This window comes from Stigmatopora nigra, chromosome 4, assembly GCF_051989575.1.
Source record: "Stigmatopora nigra isolate UIUO_SnigA chromosome 4, RoL_Snig_1.1, whole genome shotgun sequence".
Lineage (NCBI taxonomy): Eukaryota > Metazoa > Chordata > Actinopteri > Syngnathiformes > Syngnathidae > Stigmatopora > Stigmatopora nigra.
In genome coordinates, this window is record NC_135511.1 from 18,846,553 (window position 1) to 18,863,271 (window position 16,719).

A 16,719-nucleotide genomic window follows, 5' to 3' on the forward strand; every position below is an offset into this window, starting at 1 on the left:
TCCAAAAGTAGTCTTTGTCTTTATGGCACTAAAAATAGGAAAAGACTGGTCCGTCTGTCCGTCCGTCACTTAGCAACAGGCCGGGGGAAGCGCGGTGGTGGGACTTGTTGCGTGGCTTTTCAACAGGGAGCATTGGTGTACAATTTGGGTCCAGATTGGGCCGGATTTGATTTGGTTTGATTGCAACTTTGGGGTCAAAGAAAATAAGTAAAAATGACAGAAGCCACTTTCCATCAAATTTGGAGCCAATTTGAGCAAATGGCAAAGGTCACAGAGGTCAGAAATAGTTTGAGCAGGAAAACACGTCTCATTTTATCAATAAAAATGGGCTGCTTTAACGTCAATTTGATTTCACGTGGACCATTTTAGATTGAATATTTAGATTTCTGTTTTAAATGGATTAAAAGAACTGGATTAAAATCCCTGAATATTCAGTTTTTTTATAAAACTAAAACAATGTTTATTTTAGCTTTTTTAAATATATTTTTTGATTTCACAAAATGATTTTTGTACTAAAAAACACAGAAAAAAATGGATTAAAAATTACAATGATTGATTTAAAAGGGGAAAAATTTGGAAATTTAATATCCATCTATACTCTTCATTTAAATTTGATCCTAAAACAGAAAGTCATGATTTAACTTTCTTGGGCCACACAAAATGATACGGCGGGCCACATTTGGCCCCCGGGCCGCCACTTTGACACCTGTGCTCTAAACTGTGGCAAACTATCAAGAGGGCCTGGAGGACATCGCAGAGGGACAAACGTCCACTTGGACGTAGGCCGGAAACCGTTTGGGGGCGGTCCTAGTTAGAGTCAAAGCATCCATCTCCAAAGAGACAAAGTGTACAAAGGCTAAGAAGGCTAAGAAGGCTCGGAGGCGCCGATAAGACAAAATACCTCCGTGCCCACGCACTCACATCCAATTCCCCTCCTCCCCAAAGACACATCAACGCCATGATGTCATGGAGGGCCCCCAACGGGTGGATTAAGTCCACACATCTGGGTGACAAAACGGAGAAAAAAAAAGACAGCAGCTCCGAGCGCAAACCATTGTTTGACAAATGTTTACCCATTTTCAAACATTTCAAGTACATTTCCAAGAAGCCGGCCTGCGTACAGGAATTCTCCCAGCCTTTCCATTAATAACTTTGGCCCCAAAACAAAACAAAATCCCTAATAGTATTTATTGAGACGGCGTGTAAACAACGGACACCTTTTCATTAGCCGGGGGACTAATGGAGCCGTAATGGACGCCGGCGCTTGAAACATGAGCCGCCGTCGGCTTTTAGGCGAGAAGAAGTCCTAAGTAGTCACGTCGGTTAAAGAAGCTGCCACGCGTTAATCAACAGACAAAGCCAATTAAAAGTTGTTCAATTTCATAGCTTGGGACGCTAATGCTAGCTCGCCACGACTCGTGTTTACTTTTCTTTCGCAATTTGTTGGCTGATGCGGGCCCAGGAAGTCCAGAATGAGCCCTTTGCCATATTTTCAGTCGATCCCACACACACACACACACGCTCACACACACACTTCGAATCTCCGACCGCCGCCCACCAGGAAGAGGAAATTAGAAGCGTTTCATCCTGTCATTTCTCTGTCAGCCAGCAGAGTTGACGAGGAAAGAAAAGAAAAGAAAAAGAAAAGAAGAAGAAAAAAGAAAAAGGAAAGTACGCCGACGCTGACCGATGAGTCTTGGAAAGGAATCCAAGAGGAGTGGATTTACTTTTGCTTTTTTTGCAGTTTAATCTGTGGCTGAACATTTGAATGATATTAAAGGCGCGTGTGTGTGTGTGTGTGTGTGTGTGTGTGTGTGTGTGTTGGGAGGAGTCACGGGGAGGAAGCAAAACCTTAACAAGCCCTCCGGAAGATGAGTGGGAGGGAGTACACCACCACTCCCTCAAACTACTAAATGTCTATACTACACAATACACACACACACATGGACCAATGAATGGAATGACACAACGACTACGAGAAGGAATAACAAACGCCTCTAAACTGTCTTCCAGACGCGCCGCACTTCGCCCTTGTTCTATTTGACAAAAAAAAAAGCACACGGCCATTCTTCCGGTGGGGCTCCCCCGCTACATTTTTGGCGTCCTTGGCCGCCATCGGATGAAGACACACGCCATCCACCATTACAGATGCTCAATGCTATTAAAAAATGGAAAAAGCTAACAAAAACTAACATCGATTCACCTCATTTCACTCCAAAAAGAAGAAATATCTGCGGCCAAATTTCCCATCTAAGACAAAATATTTGTAGTTCAAACCATTTACAAAAAACAAACTTAAAAAAAAAACTAAGTGCTGCCCCCTAGTGGCCAGGAGGTTCAATTCTCTCTTTTTAAATGACAAACAGAAGAATTGAATACTTTGTGGTCATAATTTAATCTATTTTTATTTATTTATTATTTTTCATTCATTTATTTATCAATTTATTTATGATCAATTTATTTATGTGTAAAATTGATTTTTCTGTGTCTGTATTCTCATCCTCTCGCTACTGTGACAATGAAATTTCCCGAATACGTGATAAATAAAGTTAGCTAATTTAATCTAATTACATATTTTTTAAAGATCAAAATGAGGAAATTTAAGACTTACAAGGTTGAGAAACAGTTTAGAAAAAGTAACTTTTGAAACAAGGATTTGCCCCACAAAAAAAGGGGCAAAAGTTAGTTTACAAAAAGGATAACTAATAAACTTACAAATTCGTGTCACACCAAACGTTGAAAAGAAAATGAAGTCAAACTTACTTTTTAAGCGGGTCGATGACAGTCTTCTGAATCTGGTTAACCTGCAAAGTATTCCAAAAAGAAGAAGAAAAAAAACATGTCAAAATGATTGAGAGTCAAAGCAAATCCCCATTCATTTCTCACTCATTAACGGCGCAAAATGACAACATCCATTTTGGAAACGGCAATCACGATGAGCCGCAAAGTTTGAAGGGGGGAAAAGAATGGGCAAAAAAAAGAACAACAAAAAAAAGGGGCTGATTTTATGGCACGCAAAGCCCGAGGTTCAAATCCTGAATATTCATCAAAAATGGAGATTACAAAAGGATCCCCCGACGCCGCCGCCGACATGAAAGCAAATCCTGTGGTGGAGGAAGAAGGAAGGTGGGTGGGCCGGGCCGCACCGCACGTACTGACACATCAAAGTTTTTGCCAAACTAACTATTTAAACAATAACTATTTATTTGTATCATTTTTGTTTTGTTTTGTGTACATGCCTTAAATGGAGGGAAAACAGCGTCTTGTTTTTTTGGCGCGAAAACTTTGCAAACAGTTCGGCAAGTTTGATTTGAAGAATCTCAATACACGTGGATTAGAGCAAGGGTGTCAAAGTGGCGGCCCGCGGGCCAAATCTGGCCCGCCGCCTCATTTTGTGCGGCCCGGAAAAGTCAATGATGAGTGCCGACTTTCTGTTTTAGGATCAAATTCAAATGAAGAGTATAGATGTATATTAAATTTCCTAATTTACCACTTTTAAATTAATAATTGTCATTTTTAATCATTTGTTTGTGTTTTTTGTTCAAAAAACATTTTGGAAAATCTAAAAACATATTTAAAAATGCTCAATTGTATTAAATCTATAAAAAACAGAATATTCAGGGATTTTAATACAGTAAATTTAATCCATTTATTAAAATAAAAATGTAAATATTCAATCTAAAATGGCCCACCTGAAATCAAGTTAACGTTAAAGCAGTTCGCCAACTAACCTGAGTCTGACACCCTTGCGAAACATAGTATGACTGTTTGGTCTGCAACGAGCCTTCAAAAAAATAATAATAATAATAATAAAACAAAATAAACCAAATTTAAGGGAGGCGTGTGAATTTTGATCAATTTCCCTGTAAACCGAACGAAGGCCAACTTAAAAACACGAATGCGACGGACTACAATACGTCGACCCTCCACCCAAGAAGGTCGGCTGATACGGCGACGATAGCCACGAGAAGCGAGGTCGCAGCTGCGCCATCCCAAAATGTGGCGAGGCGGCCCCCTGTAACGCCGAGTGCCAAAACGCTTGATTGTGGTTGCGGGCGGGAGGGGGGTTCAAAAACCAACCGGACGGAACGAGTCAACAACAACAACAAGCTGCCCAGTGCATGGGAATTCATTCTCTCGCTCTTCTCTTTTTTTACATATTCACGGCAACCGACTCTGGCGGCGCCGCTCGAAAGGAGAAAAAAAAAGGTGAGAGCGAGGAAGAAGAGCGGCGGCGGCGGCAACGGCACATTTGCTTAAGAGCGCCGGCGCCCTCTGCCCCTTTTCCGCGGAGCGGGTGTGGGGGGCAGAGCTAATTCCTGGGAGGCCGCGCCGAGCCCGAGGCCGGCCGACCGGCGTCGGTTCGTTTCTGGCTCGTAGCGGCAACGGTCTCCCGTCAGTGAGTCACGGGGCAGAGGCCATCCCCACACGTAGACCCGCCTCCCAAAAATACACGCGTTCGCCCGGCAGAGGAAATCGATATTCTCTCTCTACTACCAGCGCCATCTACGTCGGGGTAGTTGGGCCTATGCTGCTGTAGCGGTAGCGGCGCGCTGCCGCCGCCGCCGGCGGGGCCGCGCGCCCTCCTCGGCCCCAGAAATAAACACGTAAACCCAGGCCGCCGCCGCCATCTTTGCGTTTCATGCTATCTCTCTCTCTTGCCGGCGGCCCCCGAGGCGTAAAAGCTCGTCGAGGGTGGCCGCTTTGGCGTCGACGGGAAGGGGCGGGGTTGGGCCGCCGGAACTGGTGGGGAGTCGGAAGCGCCGCGGTAAAAATGAGGCGGCGCGGAATCAAGGTTAGGGAGTTGATTTAAGGAGATTTAGTGGGAATAGCGAGGAGAATGTCAAGATGACAGTTAAAGTTAAAGCTTGGCCATCAGCAGGGTTGGCCGGGATAGGCTCCGGCACCCCACAATCTAAACGAGGAAGTGCAGTGGGCGGATGGATAGTTCATACAAAAAAGTACAGTAATCCTTCAAATATTACGGGTAATGTGGACCAAACATGGCCGCGATCATTGAAAAAAAAATTGCTAGATTGGAACTATTTTTTTAGTGCTGAGTCCTTCTTCCGCATGGATTTTTCCATTTTTATGAACCCGAATTTTTTTATTTTTGAAATAATAGTGAGAAAAAAAAATCGCAATAAGTCGGGAATTGGCAAAAAGTGAAGACGTGATCATATTTTTAGGTGTATAGAATAGAGAGACCTGGCATCCACGTGGCATTTTCACTCACTATTATTAGTATCATTAACTCTGGTTAAGGTTCCCAAAAATTGAGTTAAAAACATTAGATGGAATTGCCTTCCACGACAAGATATCAAATTCATTATGAGTGGGAGTAAACATTTTTGACCAAAACTAATTGGACATCTTGCCCCATCGATGGCAGTTAATATAAAAAAAAATATAAATATTTTTTATTTTATTTTGGAGTCCCACGTGTGACAGTTGGGCCTCTATCCATCAGATGAAGAAAGAATAGAAAAAAATTCCTTCAAAAATGACTCATTTTTGCTTCAAGTCAGAGTCATCGCAAATTTGAATCAAAAACAAATAAAAATCATGTTTGAGGCCACTTAAAAATACAGTAGGGGTTAACCAGGAACACAGTTAACACGGTTACCATGGAAAAGGCCAATAGAACCAACGGCAGGTCGGATAAAAAAACATGGCCCGCATTTTCCCATGATGCATTATTCTTGGTCTGAATTGAATTTAAATGGAGTGACGAGCACCTCAAGAAAAATAGCGTGGCGGGTGTATTTCTCTCAAAATAAAACAATGTGAAATGACCTTAGTTATCAGCGACTTCCGCCCAGATTGCGCTCCTTTTCTCACCCGTGTTGAGTCTATCGTCGCGATAGCAAAGAAAAACGTCCGATAAGCAACTTTTATTTCAAAGCTTATCGGGACCATTTGGCCTTTTAATACTTCAACTTTTTGTATACATTTAAAGGCACGAGAAACGACTCATCCAAAGAAGATTTGCTTTAAATGGATGATGCTGACGCCATCCATATATATATTTTTTTAAAAATGGGTGAGTTTGGAGTTGAAATATTGACATAAAGCCATGTTTTTTTAAATTTTTTCTGGCATGTAAGTGTACGCCAGTGGCAATCCAGTAGCGAGAACCCCAAAAATAGAAAAGGAAAGCTTAAGATTTCGTACCTTTTCTTGGTTGAAGGAATCCATGGTCTTCATGGCCGTGTCCAACGCCGTCATGGACTCCAGGAAAGCCTGGTCTTGGTCGCAAAGTGGGTTGCTCAGAAGGTCGGCGCAGATTTTTACCGCCGCTTTGGACATGGCTAAAAGGAAGAAAGAGGCAAGACCGAAATTAAGACGACCACTCCCCTGTGTTTTGCCGAAAAATTTACTTTTTGAACAGCAAATTCAATATTTATACAGAAAATAATATCTGAAACAACTAATTATAACAATACAGAGCCTCTGAATATTGAATAAGCCGCTAATTTAAATAGGCAAGACATTTTTATCATTTTTTAATTTGAAAAAGTGTTAGTTTGAAAGGAAAATCTTCAGATTAAAAATCATTGCACGTGCTATTTCTGAGATATTGTAAAAATTGATGGCTGGATTCTGAAAGGGTGTTTGCATGTAGACAAATTCAAAAAGGAAGTCAGGTGACCAGTACAACTCGGAAGTGATCTGGTTTGTCATCCTTAGGTAAGATGGCGGTGCCCTGAGCGACCAGTAGATGAGTTTTTTCATGTTTTATCCAACATATGCTTTATTTTGTTCCTTGAATTTCATTTATAGACGTCAAAATACATTGTTTAGCATTTTATGTTTATCTTTTGTCTATTTTGAAATAAATAACCATATTGTCTTGCGTTACGATGTTTTGTGTACGTCTAGTCTAATTTGTGCGCATATAAACCGGGCCCTTGATTCAGTGATCATTTTTTTTGGCTAAACAAATACGACCTATACGTGAGAAAATACGGTAATTATCTCACAATTGGCAAGAGGACGGCCATGTGGGTGAAAATGGCCGCCCGATGACTGAAGCAATTATAAGAACTACCGTTTCAAAACAAACAAAAAACTCCAATAGTTCCAAGATTAAGGTAGCGACGACATCGTTTGATTCCCATTGCGAAGCGGTTGAAAGACGGCACCCGGGCGAAGGAAATACCCGCCGCCGCCGCCACGCGGAGGCTTGAAAAAGCTGCCAATCCACATCAAGCGCCACCACCGCTAGCGATCGATGGCAGACAAAAGCCACAAAGTTGGCGGAAACAAACCTAAATCAGCCTCCGTGCTCTTCTTCATGTCTTTGTGAAGCTTTTTTGTCTGATCCTCCAACCTAAGAGACAAGACAAGATGATCAGCCACACCAATAGCAACAAATGTGGGTCGCCGGCTTTAATCGGCGACGAGACGAAAGAACGTCAAAAAAGTGGCGAAAAAGTAGCGCAAATCAAGCTTTTTTTGCCTCCAAAACCACAAAAGAAAAGGATGGAATTACACATTTGAGCGAGTCGACGCACAAAGTTAATAAAGCGTCGTTGAGCTCATTAACAAAGCAGGTAAGCGTCGTCGTTAACGTGGACCAGAGCCTTTATTACGCCGTCCATATTCCGTGGATGGCTGTTCAAAACGGCAATTAGTAGACTTAAGGAGGAGGTGTTGCTTCGCTTATCAATTGAGACAAAAGCGGGGCTTTTGAGACGTCCCCCGGGACACACCAACCCTCCTTCCTTCATTCTCTTGCTTTGATGAACCAGGAAATGAGCTTTCGCTCTCATCTCCGTTTTTGGATTGGATTTATAATTTGAGGAGAAAGATTACGGGGAAAAATTGCGGGGGGCGACTCCCAAACTGGACCGTGATAGAAAAATAATTTGAAAAAGGTTCTGCGATATTATACGATTACACAAATTCTGTCTGGATCGATCTTTAGATGTGTTTTTTGAGGGGTAAATTAAAAATTGTGGCTGCACTTCCACTTGTGTCCACTAGTAAGCAGCATTGAGCCACCATGTCCTGATGTATAGTTGTCGTTTTTTTTTTTTTGTCATATTCAGAATGTTTAATCTATGCAGGTTTGGACGAAAGCTGGTTTGCATTAAAAACGGAGAAAAAAATGAACCATGAAAAACTGAAGTTTCATTTCGTTTTAAAATGTAGTACATTAATCTTTCGATTATTGGGGTTAATGTAGACCAGACATGGCCGCCATTAATGGAAAACTGCCAAGTAGGTTCACCCCTTTTTAAAATTTTTTAAAAATATATATTTTGTTTACTTTAGTGCTGAGTTCTGGTAGCATGCAGAGGAAAGGGGCGTGGCTTCCGCTTGCGAGTTTCAGCGTGGATTTTCACATTTTTATGAATTTACACAATTTTTTTTTACTAAAATTTTAAAAATTCCCCCAGAAAAAAAATTGCAATGTCGTGAAACCGCTTAAGTTGAAGCCGCGATATTCGAGGGATTACTGTATTTGGGATTAATCGGGATCAAATGGAAACATATTGCCATAAATGATTATTAGACTTTTTTGGACGCACCTGAGTATAAGACGCAATAGCCAAAGAATGCACCACAAAAGAAAAATATAATAATAAATTGGACAGGAGTGTAAATTGTATTTTGAAGTTTTTGAATTGAACTAAAAGCGAGAAGAAACATGACACTTTCAAAAGTCGAGGTAAAACTTTTTTGGGGAAAACTATAGCCTAAAAAAACCCAAGATAAGGTGTTGGCGGTCAAAGTGAAAAAAATAAAATCATAAAAAGATATACAGAGAAATGGCAGGGCCAGCCAAATGGTAGAAAAATGTACCACAAATACTGCAGTACTTGACTTTTTGCAAAATAAGTGTGCTGATACACTGGAAATGTGCCAATGGATTTGGGTTACATAATGAGGGACCCACAACCAAACAAAAAAGCATTTGTTCGGTGGCTCAAAATTGAAAAACTAAGCCACGAACGGTTTGGACGGACGGACGGACGGACTTTGGGAAAGATTGGCGGCGAATTCCGCCATTGAACTTTACGTGATCTTTTCAAGAACTTACTGGGAAAAAAAATAAGAGTAGCTATATTAAAATGGTCCATCTGTTAGCAAGCGTGTTTTTCCAGAGCGGCCATGTATAAAAAGGCAGTGCCAAAAAGATGCTTCTTAACGGGACAAGTGCCAAAACCACGTGTTAAAATGTCAGTGTTAATTGAATCGGAGTGGCAACAAGCGATCAAATTTAACTTCCAAAATGCGACAATGTGTCAAATGGAATGACTATTTAACATTTATATCATGTTCATGTTGAACTAGTGTTGTTCTACCATTGGGGTTTTTATCCGTTTTCGGAGTACAGTCAACATCTCGTCTTGTTTCTTTACGCATTGACTGCGATATTCGAGGGATTACTTACAATTCCTCAACTTCTTCGAGTTTTGTTTACCCTTGATAACTATTACTAATCTTATCCCGCAGCAGACTGGACTTTTTTGTTGTTTTTTGGGGGTTCGGGGGTATTTTTACAGCGTGGGCAAGAAGACATGTCCCACAGGCCACAAGTTAGACACACACTGGCTTGTCAATGAATTAATAGCTATGACAAGAAGAGGCTTTGAGCAACTTGACGTTTTCAAGGATTTGACGGAAAAAATCGCCGGCGAGCAGATGGAGGTTTCTCACAAAAATGTCAACCGCGGCGACGCTTATTGTTCGCAGCACAGCTACGTGGGAACAATCTCCACAGTCACTTCTTCTTCTTCTATCTATCTATCTATCGTTCTCTGGCCAATGAGATGCGTCACAAGTCCTTTCTAGCAATAGCAAGCAAAAAAAAAATGACTTTTTGTTGCTATTCCGACAAAAACTCGGATGGTCAACGTTATGGACGATACTTCGGAAAAGGTCAAATTCATAGGGAAGTCCACATATTAACTATTTTATTGTGTCCAACATGATCCAAAACATGGACGTTTTTTTTTAAATAACCAAAAATAACTGCTGACCAATATATTGTAAAAAAAAAACGCCCATGACAGCATTTTAGCGACAAATAAGCAGTTTTTTCTCCCCGCTAACATGGTCGCTGGCCAAAGTGGATAAATTCATGTTTGGTGGCATAGTGGCTCGCCGCCACTTGACAATCGTGGTCGTCTTTCTCTCTCTCGTTTTCTCATGACGCGAGGCTTGAAAGGCTTTTTAAAAGGTGCTAATAGGGCGGCCTGATGGAACAGCTGCTACTTCCTTGACCTACTGCCCCAATGTTAGCCCCTCCCACTTGCAACTTTACAGTAAAAAAACAAAAAAAACACATTTGACAAACACAAAAAAGACCAATAAGCATTTTTTTGTAGAAGCGAATGATGCGAGATCTAATATGGAGGTACACTGTTTTTTTTAGTATAACATACCGACTCTAACCATCAATTCCTCAATTTGTAATTAAAAATACCTGTCATTTCTCTTCAAATGTATCATAACAGGTCTCAGGAGACATAAAAATAAATGAAGAGGGGGAAAAATAAGTCACACTTGGGTATATAAGTCGCATTTTTGAGGACAACTAAGATCGCATTCTAAAAATTTGGTCCAATTGCGATCCAAAAGATCAAGAAATAAACGGACGACGCATATTTCCGGGCACGATTTGATTCGGAGAAAACATTTTAACATGGATTAGATTCCAAGTAAAATTGTTGAACTACATAACGCCATCTTTGCCCTAATAATAATAATAATAATAATAATAATAATAATCAAAAACCTCAAGCGTCAGGCCTCATAAATTAGAATTTGCACCTGATAAATACTGACCAAATACATTTAAATCAGTTTAAATGTACTTTAGTTCTTTCTATAATTTAAAAACAAAACAAGAGAAGATAATTGGTAAATAATAGCAGATGCGGAAAAGGATAGTTTGATGAGCCTGCCGGTGATGCATCCATAAGAATGTGAAGAAAATGAAGGGGTGGCGCGCATTTGAAAATGCTAGTTTGAGCATGTTTCTGTGACTCACGAGGCGGTCTTTCCATTTATTGGCACACCTTAACGGTCGGTTTAAAGGACCCCTCCTGCCCAAAACTTTTCCATTCATTTCACCATCGTTTGCTTTGTCCAAAACATTTTCAAACTGGCTTTCCTTAGCTCCATTTTGACCGCAATTTCCGGACTAGCCTGCAGTTGCTATACGTCTTATTTTACCCAGCAACTACGACAAGTTACCATATTTTCTCGCATATAAGTCGCCTCTACGAATAAGCCTTGTCCTGAAAATGGTTGAATTTGACAATTTCTCTCGTATAAGCCGCCCACTGATTCACAATTTTAACCTCCATGTTCATGGTTTTAATATGGAGTATAAATGTATTACTTTGAGGGGAAGTTAAAAAAAAAATAATCGTATTTAGAGTCGTTCATTAGCACTGGAAAAACAAAAAAATATAACTTACTTTTGGAGCTTTTCATATTCTCTCTCAAAGTCCCGTTCCACCTGGAAATACAATGAGAGGAAACGATAAATAAATCAAAACAAATCAGTCATTACAACTTTATGAAACAACTTTAAAAGTACAATATGATCCCATTCATATCACATGTCTAATCACAAGATCCAAGCACCTAAAATTGAATCGGGCTTAAACTCAAAAGCGAGATAACGCCATAAATCAGGAAATGAACTTAAGAGGGCAATTTTCATGGTCTACGTCAGAGGAAGGAAGTATCGACAATAAATAATTGGTAGAAAATTATTGCCGTATATTGACAGAAATATATTTTATAATTATATTATTTATGGGGCATCAAAATTGAGATATTTCGACCTTAAAAGCAATTTGGCCACCACATTTGTGCCTTTAAAAAGCATCAGGTTTTCATCAAAAAACGTTTTTTTTTAGATTTTTTTCAAGTTTAAAAATGTGATATTTCCCGTTTACAAAGACAGGTATTTTAACTTCTTTATGATATTGTAAAAATCAACCATTTTAAGGACATGGCTTATACGTGGGGCGGCTTATACACGAGTAAATATTGCCTTCAATTTTAATTTTTGGCTCACAGGAGATTTAGATGGTATTAATTTTCGCCCGTGAACCAAACTGAGTTTAACAACCCCGTTTTAATGGATTAAAAGGACTATTAATGAAGAATAAATGAAGTTGTGGGATAATAGAGTTGCTGCTAAAGAAAACAAAGTATTATTATTGAATGGGGAAGAGAGAAGAGAGAGAAGATTTGTTCTGGCAACGTACCGTTTTGGAGACGATCTGCTTCTTGGGCTGCCCGATCTTGAAGGGGATCCTGAAAAGACAAACAATCTCAGTCAGATCTGCGGTTGGGGGTGCTTAAGGCAAGAAGACAATCCATTTTGAGAACAATCTGAAGCTGTTAATTCCCAATTGGCGTTTACGGCGGGATTTACAATTTCCTTTACCCGCAGAAACGGGATTCTTAAACGGATCTTTATTTGTTGAAAATATGTTTTATAAAACGCATTTCTTGGAAAGGACAGTAATGGACAGCACGCGCCATTTCATCTTTGCAAACTAAGTGTTCAGTGAGCTTGCTCGTTGTTAGAATTTAACACATTAACCCAAATATTAAGGACATGCTCGTGCTTTTTTTTTCTTTTAACTTCTGATCATGCCAATGGATCATGTTTTTTAAAGTATTTTGTTAAATAGCTACAAAGCAACACAATAATCAAGATACCATACCTGTCAACTTATGCTTTCCAGTATTTTATACATTCATTGATCATTTTAAATATTGTACGCAGTATAACAACTTTTGTACAGGTATTTATCAATTTTTTAGATTTATCCTCTGGGGAAAAAATGAAAAAGTCCATTTTTCATATTTTAGGGGGGCAGGGTGAATAAAAAAATGATTTTTCATATATTTTTCTGGGGAAAAAAATGAAAAACTCAATTTTTGTATTTTCTTCCTACTATTAATCATTTCAAAACAACATTATTATTTTTTTAAGTTCATAAAAATGTGAAAATCCACACTGAAACTCATAAAAGGTAGCCACTCTTGCCACTAAGACTCAGCACTGAAGAAATTAAAAGTTATAATAACCATACACCTTACTTGGCAATTTTTCAATGATCCCGGCCGACCATGTTAGCTCAACATTAACCGCGATATTTGAGGTATTACTGTTATAAACTCGATGGCAAAAACTTTTCTACGCCATTAGAAGAAAGTCCCGAATAAAAACACGTGCGCTCTGATCCTCCGTTTCAATAGTGTAACTTGAATTGAAGTATCAGAGCGCTTTGGAATGCCTTAGCAAAGCGCTCGCTAGCTGGCGCCTTGTCGTCGATACGGCGCTAATGGGCTGAAATGTGCGCCATGTGATGGACAGTCGCGTCTGACAGGCAGCAGCTGCGACAAAGAAAGGTGTGTGCTCTAATGAGATGGAAAACAGAGGGTGTGATGATGATGACGACGACGACGACGGAGAAGAACCGGGAAGGAACGCCGCCGAATGGCGAAACTGCGACTCTCCCCGATCCAGTCAATCAAAAAAAAAACCAACGTGGGACAATTAGCACAAGTACAGAATGGCAACAAAGACAAATGATGACCTTGTTTTTCTTTTCTTTTAAGCATTGCAGCATCAAATCAACCAGGAAAGTGATTGTCATATATCCATTTGATTGATTAGTCCATTGCCTTGAAGCCAATTGAACAACTTTTTAAACTTTGCCCTGCTTTATGAATACTTTTCAACAAAATGATGACTTGTGGTTAACCCATTATTTGGGACTATTTTAGGGATATATTATATCGTATAAGCCGCCCCCTGAGTCACAATTCTCACCCCCAAATTCATGGTTTTAATAGGAAGTCTGTTATTTTGAAGGAAAAATCTTTGCGCGTGGTATTTCGGAGATATTGCACGTAGACAAATTTAAAAAGTAAGTCATGTGAGCAGTACAATCAAGAAATGTGTCCGTAGCAATCTAGTATGTCATCCCTAGGTAAGATGACGGCACCCTGAGCGAGCAAAGGTACAGTTTTTTATCCTTGAATTTCATTCATAGACATCAAAATAAATGTTGTTTAGCGTTTTATCTGTTTATCTTTTCTCTATTTTGAAATAAATGACCATATCAGCCACATAATATAGCGTGATGCCGTTTTGTCTTGCAGCTTTTTACGTATCAAGTCTAATTTGTGTGCGTATAAGCCGCACACTCCGTTCATCTGTCATTTTTTTAGCGACAAATATGCCCCACAAATTGGTCCAAAGGACATGTCGGAAGGATGAAAAGCGTGGGGGTTATCTGGGGTCCTTTAACGCTTGTGCGGCCAGGCGGCGGAAAATGCGCACTCAACATTTTACGTCGCGAGTGGCGCGTCAGCGGCGTCCCCAAGCACGTAGGCGCCAACAAAGGCACGACAGTCTCGCACAGAGCGCCGGTTGAGGATGCGGGGCGGGGGGCTCGGGGCCCGGATTGTTCCGCCGCTCCCCCCCAGAGTCAAAGCTGTCACGTCAGAGGGGCGAGTGTGCGGGCCACGCTGGAATGCGGGCCATAAAGAGCCCTTTTCAGGGCTCTTTATGGCACCCCGCTCTTGACCTCGCGCTCGGCCGTGCGTGCGGGCCCCGCCGTCGCTTGCCAGCCATTGACGGGCGACCCGGGCCGATGACGCCACGCCACGGCGGTCCTTCCGCTCGACAATGTGGCGAGTGTCAGGAAAAAGTCGCCGCGCGAGCAGAAACGCCAGGGCGATAGCGTGGATCTCGTGGAAGGCGCGTTTGCCAATGGTGAGCGACTTTCCCTGGCGCCGAGCCAAGCTCGTTTTTTTTCTTGCCTAATTTGATTACATTAAATCCAATGAAGCGACGAGGAAGCCATTAACTGGTCCCGTTTTCCCGAGGCCGAGATTTTCCGTTACCCAGCCACTTCGGGAAATCTCAAAACGACGCTACGCCAACCGGGAGAGTCTAACCAGTTATTTGGGGTTTGGTCCCAGTGAAGTGGGCACAAAACACAACCAAAACATATGAACGAGCTACTTCATTTGGCTCCCGTGTAGCCCAATTCTGCATTTATGCGTGCATTTTCCCCCCTAATTAACCGACGGGTTCCCATACAAAGTCAATAACGCGTGGATGGCCTCTCCGACCGATTTTTGGCAAAGACTAGGAAGCGGCCAATCAAAAAAGTTTTCTCATTCACGTCGGTTCAGTTGCCACATTTTCCTCAAAATCCAGTCGACAAAAATTACAACTACACGAATGCTCAAAATATTAAGCCAGAAAGTTATTGTGTTTAGAAATAAGGCGATGCTTTGAATTTGGCTGCTTAGGCAACATACTTCTGAGTGGTCTTTAAGTTTCTTATGTTTTCAGTTATTAATGTAATGTAATGTTTTAGAATATGGCAGCCCGACCACAAAATTATTCCAAATGACGTCCCCATTCATATTTTTAAAAATCTCTTAAAAGCTTCTATTTTATTTAAAGTTATTGTTTACAATATTTGTCATGTGCGGTCATCTCTTCATATTCCTATTTTATATGCATTTACCTAAGTTATTTTGTAATGTCACCATAGTTAAATTAGTATAAAATCTTTGTAGGCAAGAGCACAATATTGAAATAAACCGAGAGGCATGAAAACGACTTTTAGTGACGTCATCGTTCTTCGGTAAATTAGCAGCTAGCAACTGTTGCACTACTAGAGAAATGTTGACAGATAACGGGAAACTCTAAAAATCTACTATACACTAAACTAACTATCGTATTCCCCATAACACAAAATTACAGAGAACAAGACTGATTTATACTAAAAACATGATCAAAATGAACTTGGATAATCTACGTACGTATACGTGAAATGACCGAGTTATCTTAGCTCTCGTCACAGTAGTAACTTGTTTTCCACACAACTGGCAAAATGTATTAAGGAGCTGACGGCTCCTTGACCCATTAAACCCACATAACAGTTGCAAAGACAAAGTATCCAATTGATCGGAGAGAATATATTAAATGCGTTTCGGTGTTGGACATATGCTAGCGCTAACTAGCTTGAACTTGTTGATAGCTACCAGGAAATAGCAAAAGTTCGGCTCATCTATCTAGTCTTTCGCTTCAGGCTGGATCGACTTCGATTAAAATCCCGAATCGTTAAGGTTTAAAATAAATAAAAGTGACTTACCAGCTCATTTTGGCGTTTATATTTAATCCAGTTTCACAGAGTTAGCGTTTTCCTCCGAGGAAGTCATGCCTTAGGGCCAAACGCCGTCGACGGAAACCGGAAATTGGGGGATTAGTTGCTTGAGTCTGCTTAGAGAAAAACATCGCGATTTAAACATTAAACTTTATAAAGTGTCGTTTTTGGCTGCCCCCGACGGCGCTAGAAAAAAATTAACAAATAACGTATTTCTTAGAGGCGTAAATTTGTTATTATGAAGTTCAAACATTTCATCACTTTAATCCTAGATTCAACACAATTAACTGAAGTAAGAAAGAGTCTCAACGTTTAGATAAGGCAAAGTTGTTGTTGTTGTTGTTTAAATTTCCTAGAAAGAGTCAATATAAAATGTTAACACTAGATTAAATTGTTATATTTTTGTGCATAACTGAATAGTTTGTCAATGTTACATGTCAATAAAGTTTCTGGACCTATATTTATTTTTTTAACTTTGGGATAAATGAACAACCAGCATATTTATCTATAAATATACATAATGAAATCAAGATACATGAATAAA

General features: G+C 40.3%; 1 protein-coding gene across 2 annotated transcripts in view; it reads right to left on the reverse strand.

The window, feature by feature from the left end:
• The window catches only part of bin3 (bridging integrator 3), a 21,583-nt gene extending 5,286 nt beyond the window's left edge, over positions 1–16,297 (reverse strand). For both annotated transcript variants that reach the window (XR_013326064.1, XM_077714754.1), the window contains exons 1-6: positions 16,164–16,297; positions 12,240–12,288; positions 11,439–11,479; positions 7,272–7,333; positions 6,175–6,311; positions 2,764–2,804 (exon numbers count right to left, since the gene is read on the reverse strand). Coding sequence is in view for 1 of the 2 variants with exons in the window: in XM_077714754.1 (XP_077570880.1) it covers positions 2,764–2,804; positions 6,175–6,311; positions 7,272–7,333; positions 11,439–11,479; positions 12,240–12,288; positions 16,164–16,171 (338 nt within the window). In the remaining variant the exon portion in view is untranslated. The remainder of the gene's footprint in view (positions 1–2,763; positions 2,805–6,174; positions 6,312–7,271; positions 7,334–11,438; positions 11,480–12,239; positions 12,289–16,163) is intronic.
• Positions 16,298–16,719: the final 422 nt, after the last annotated feature.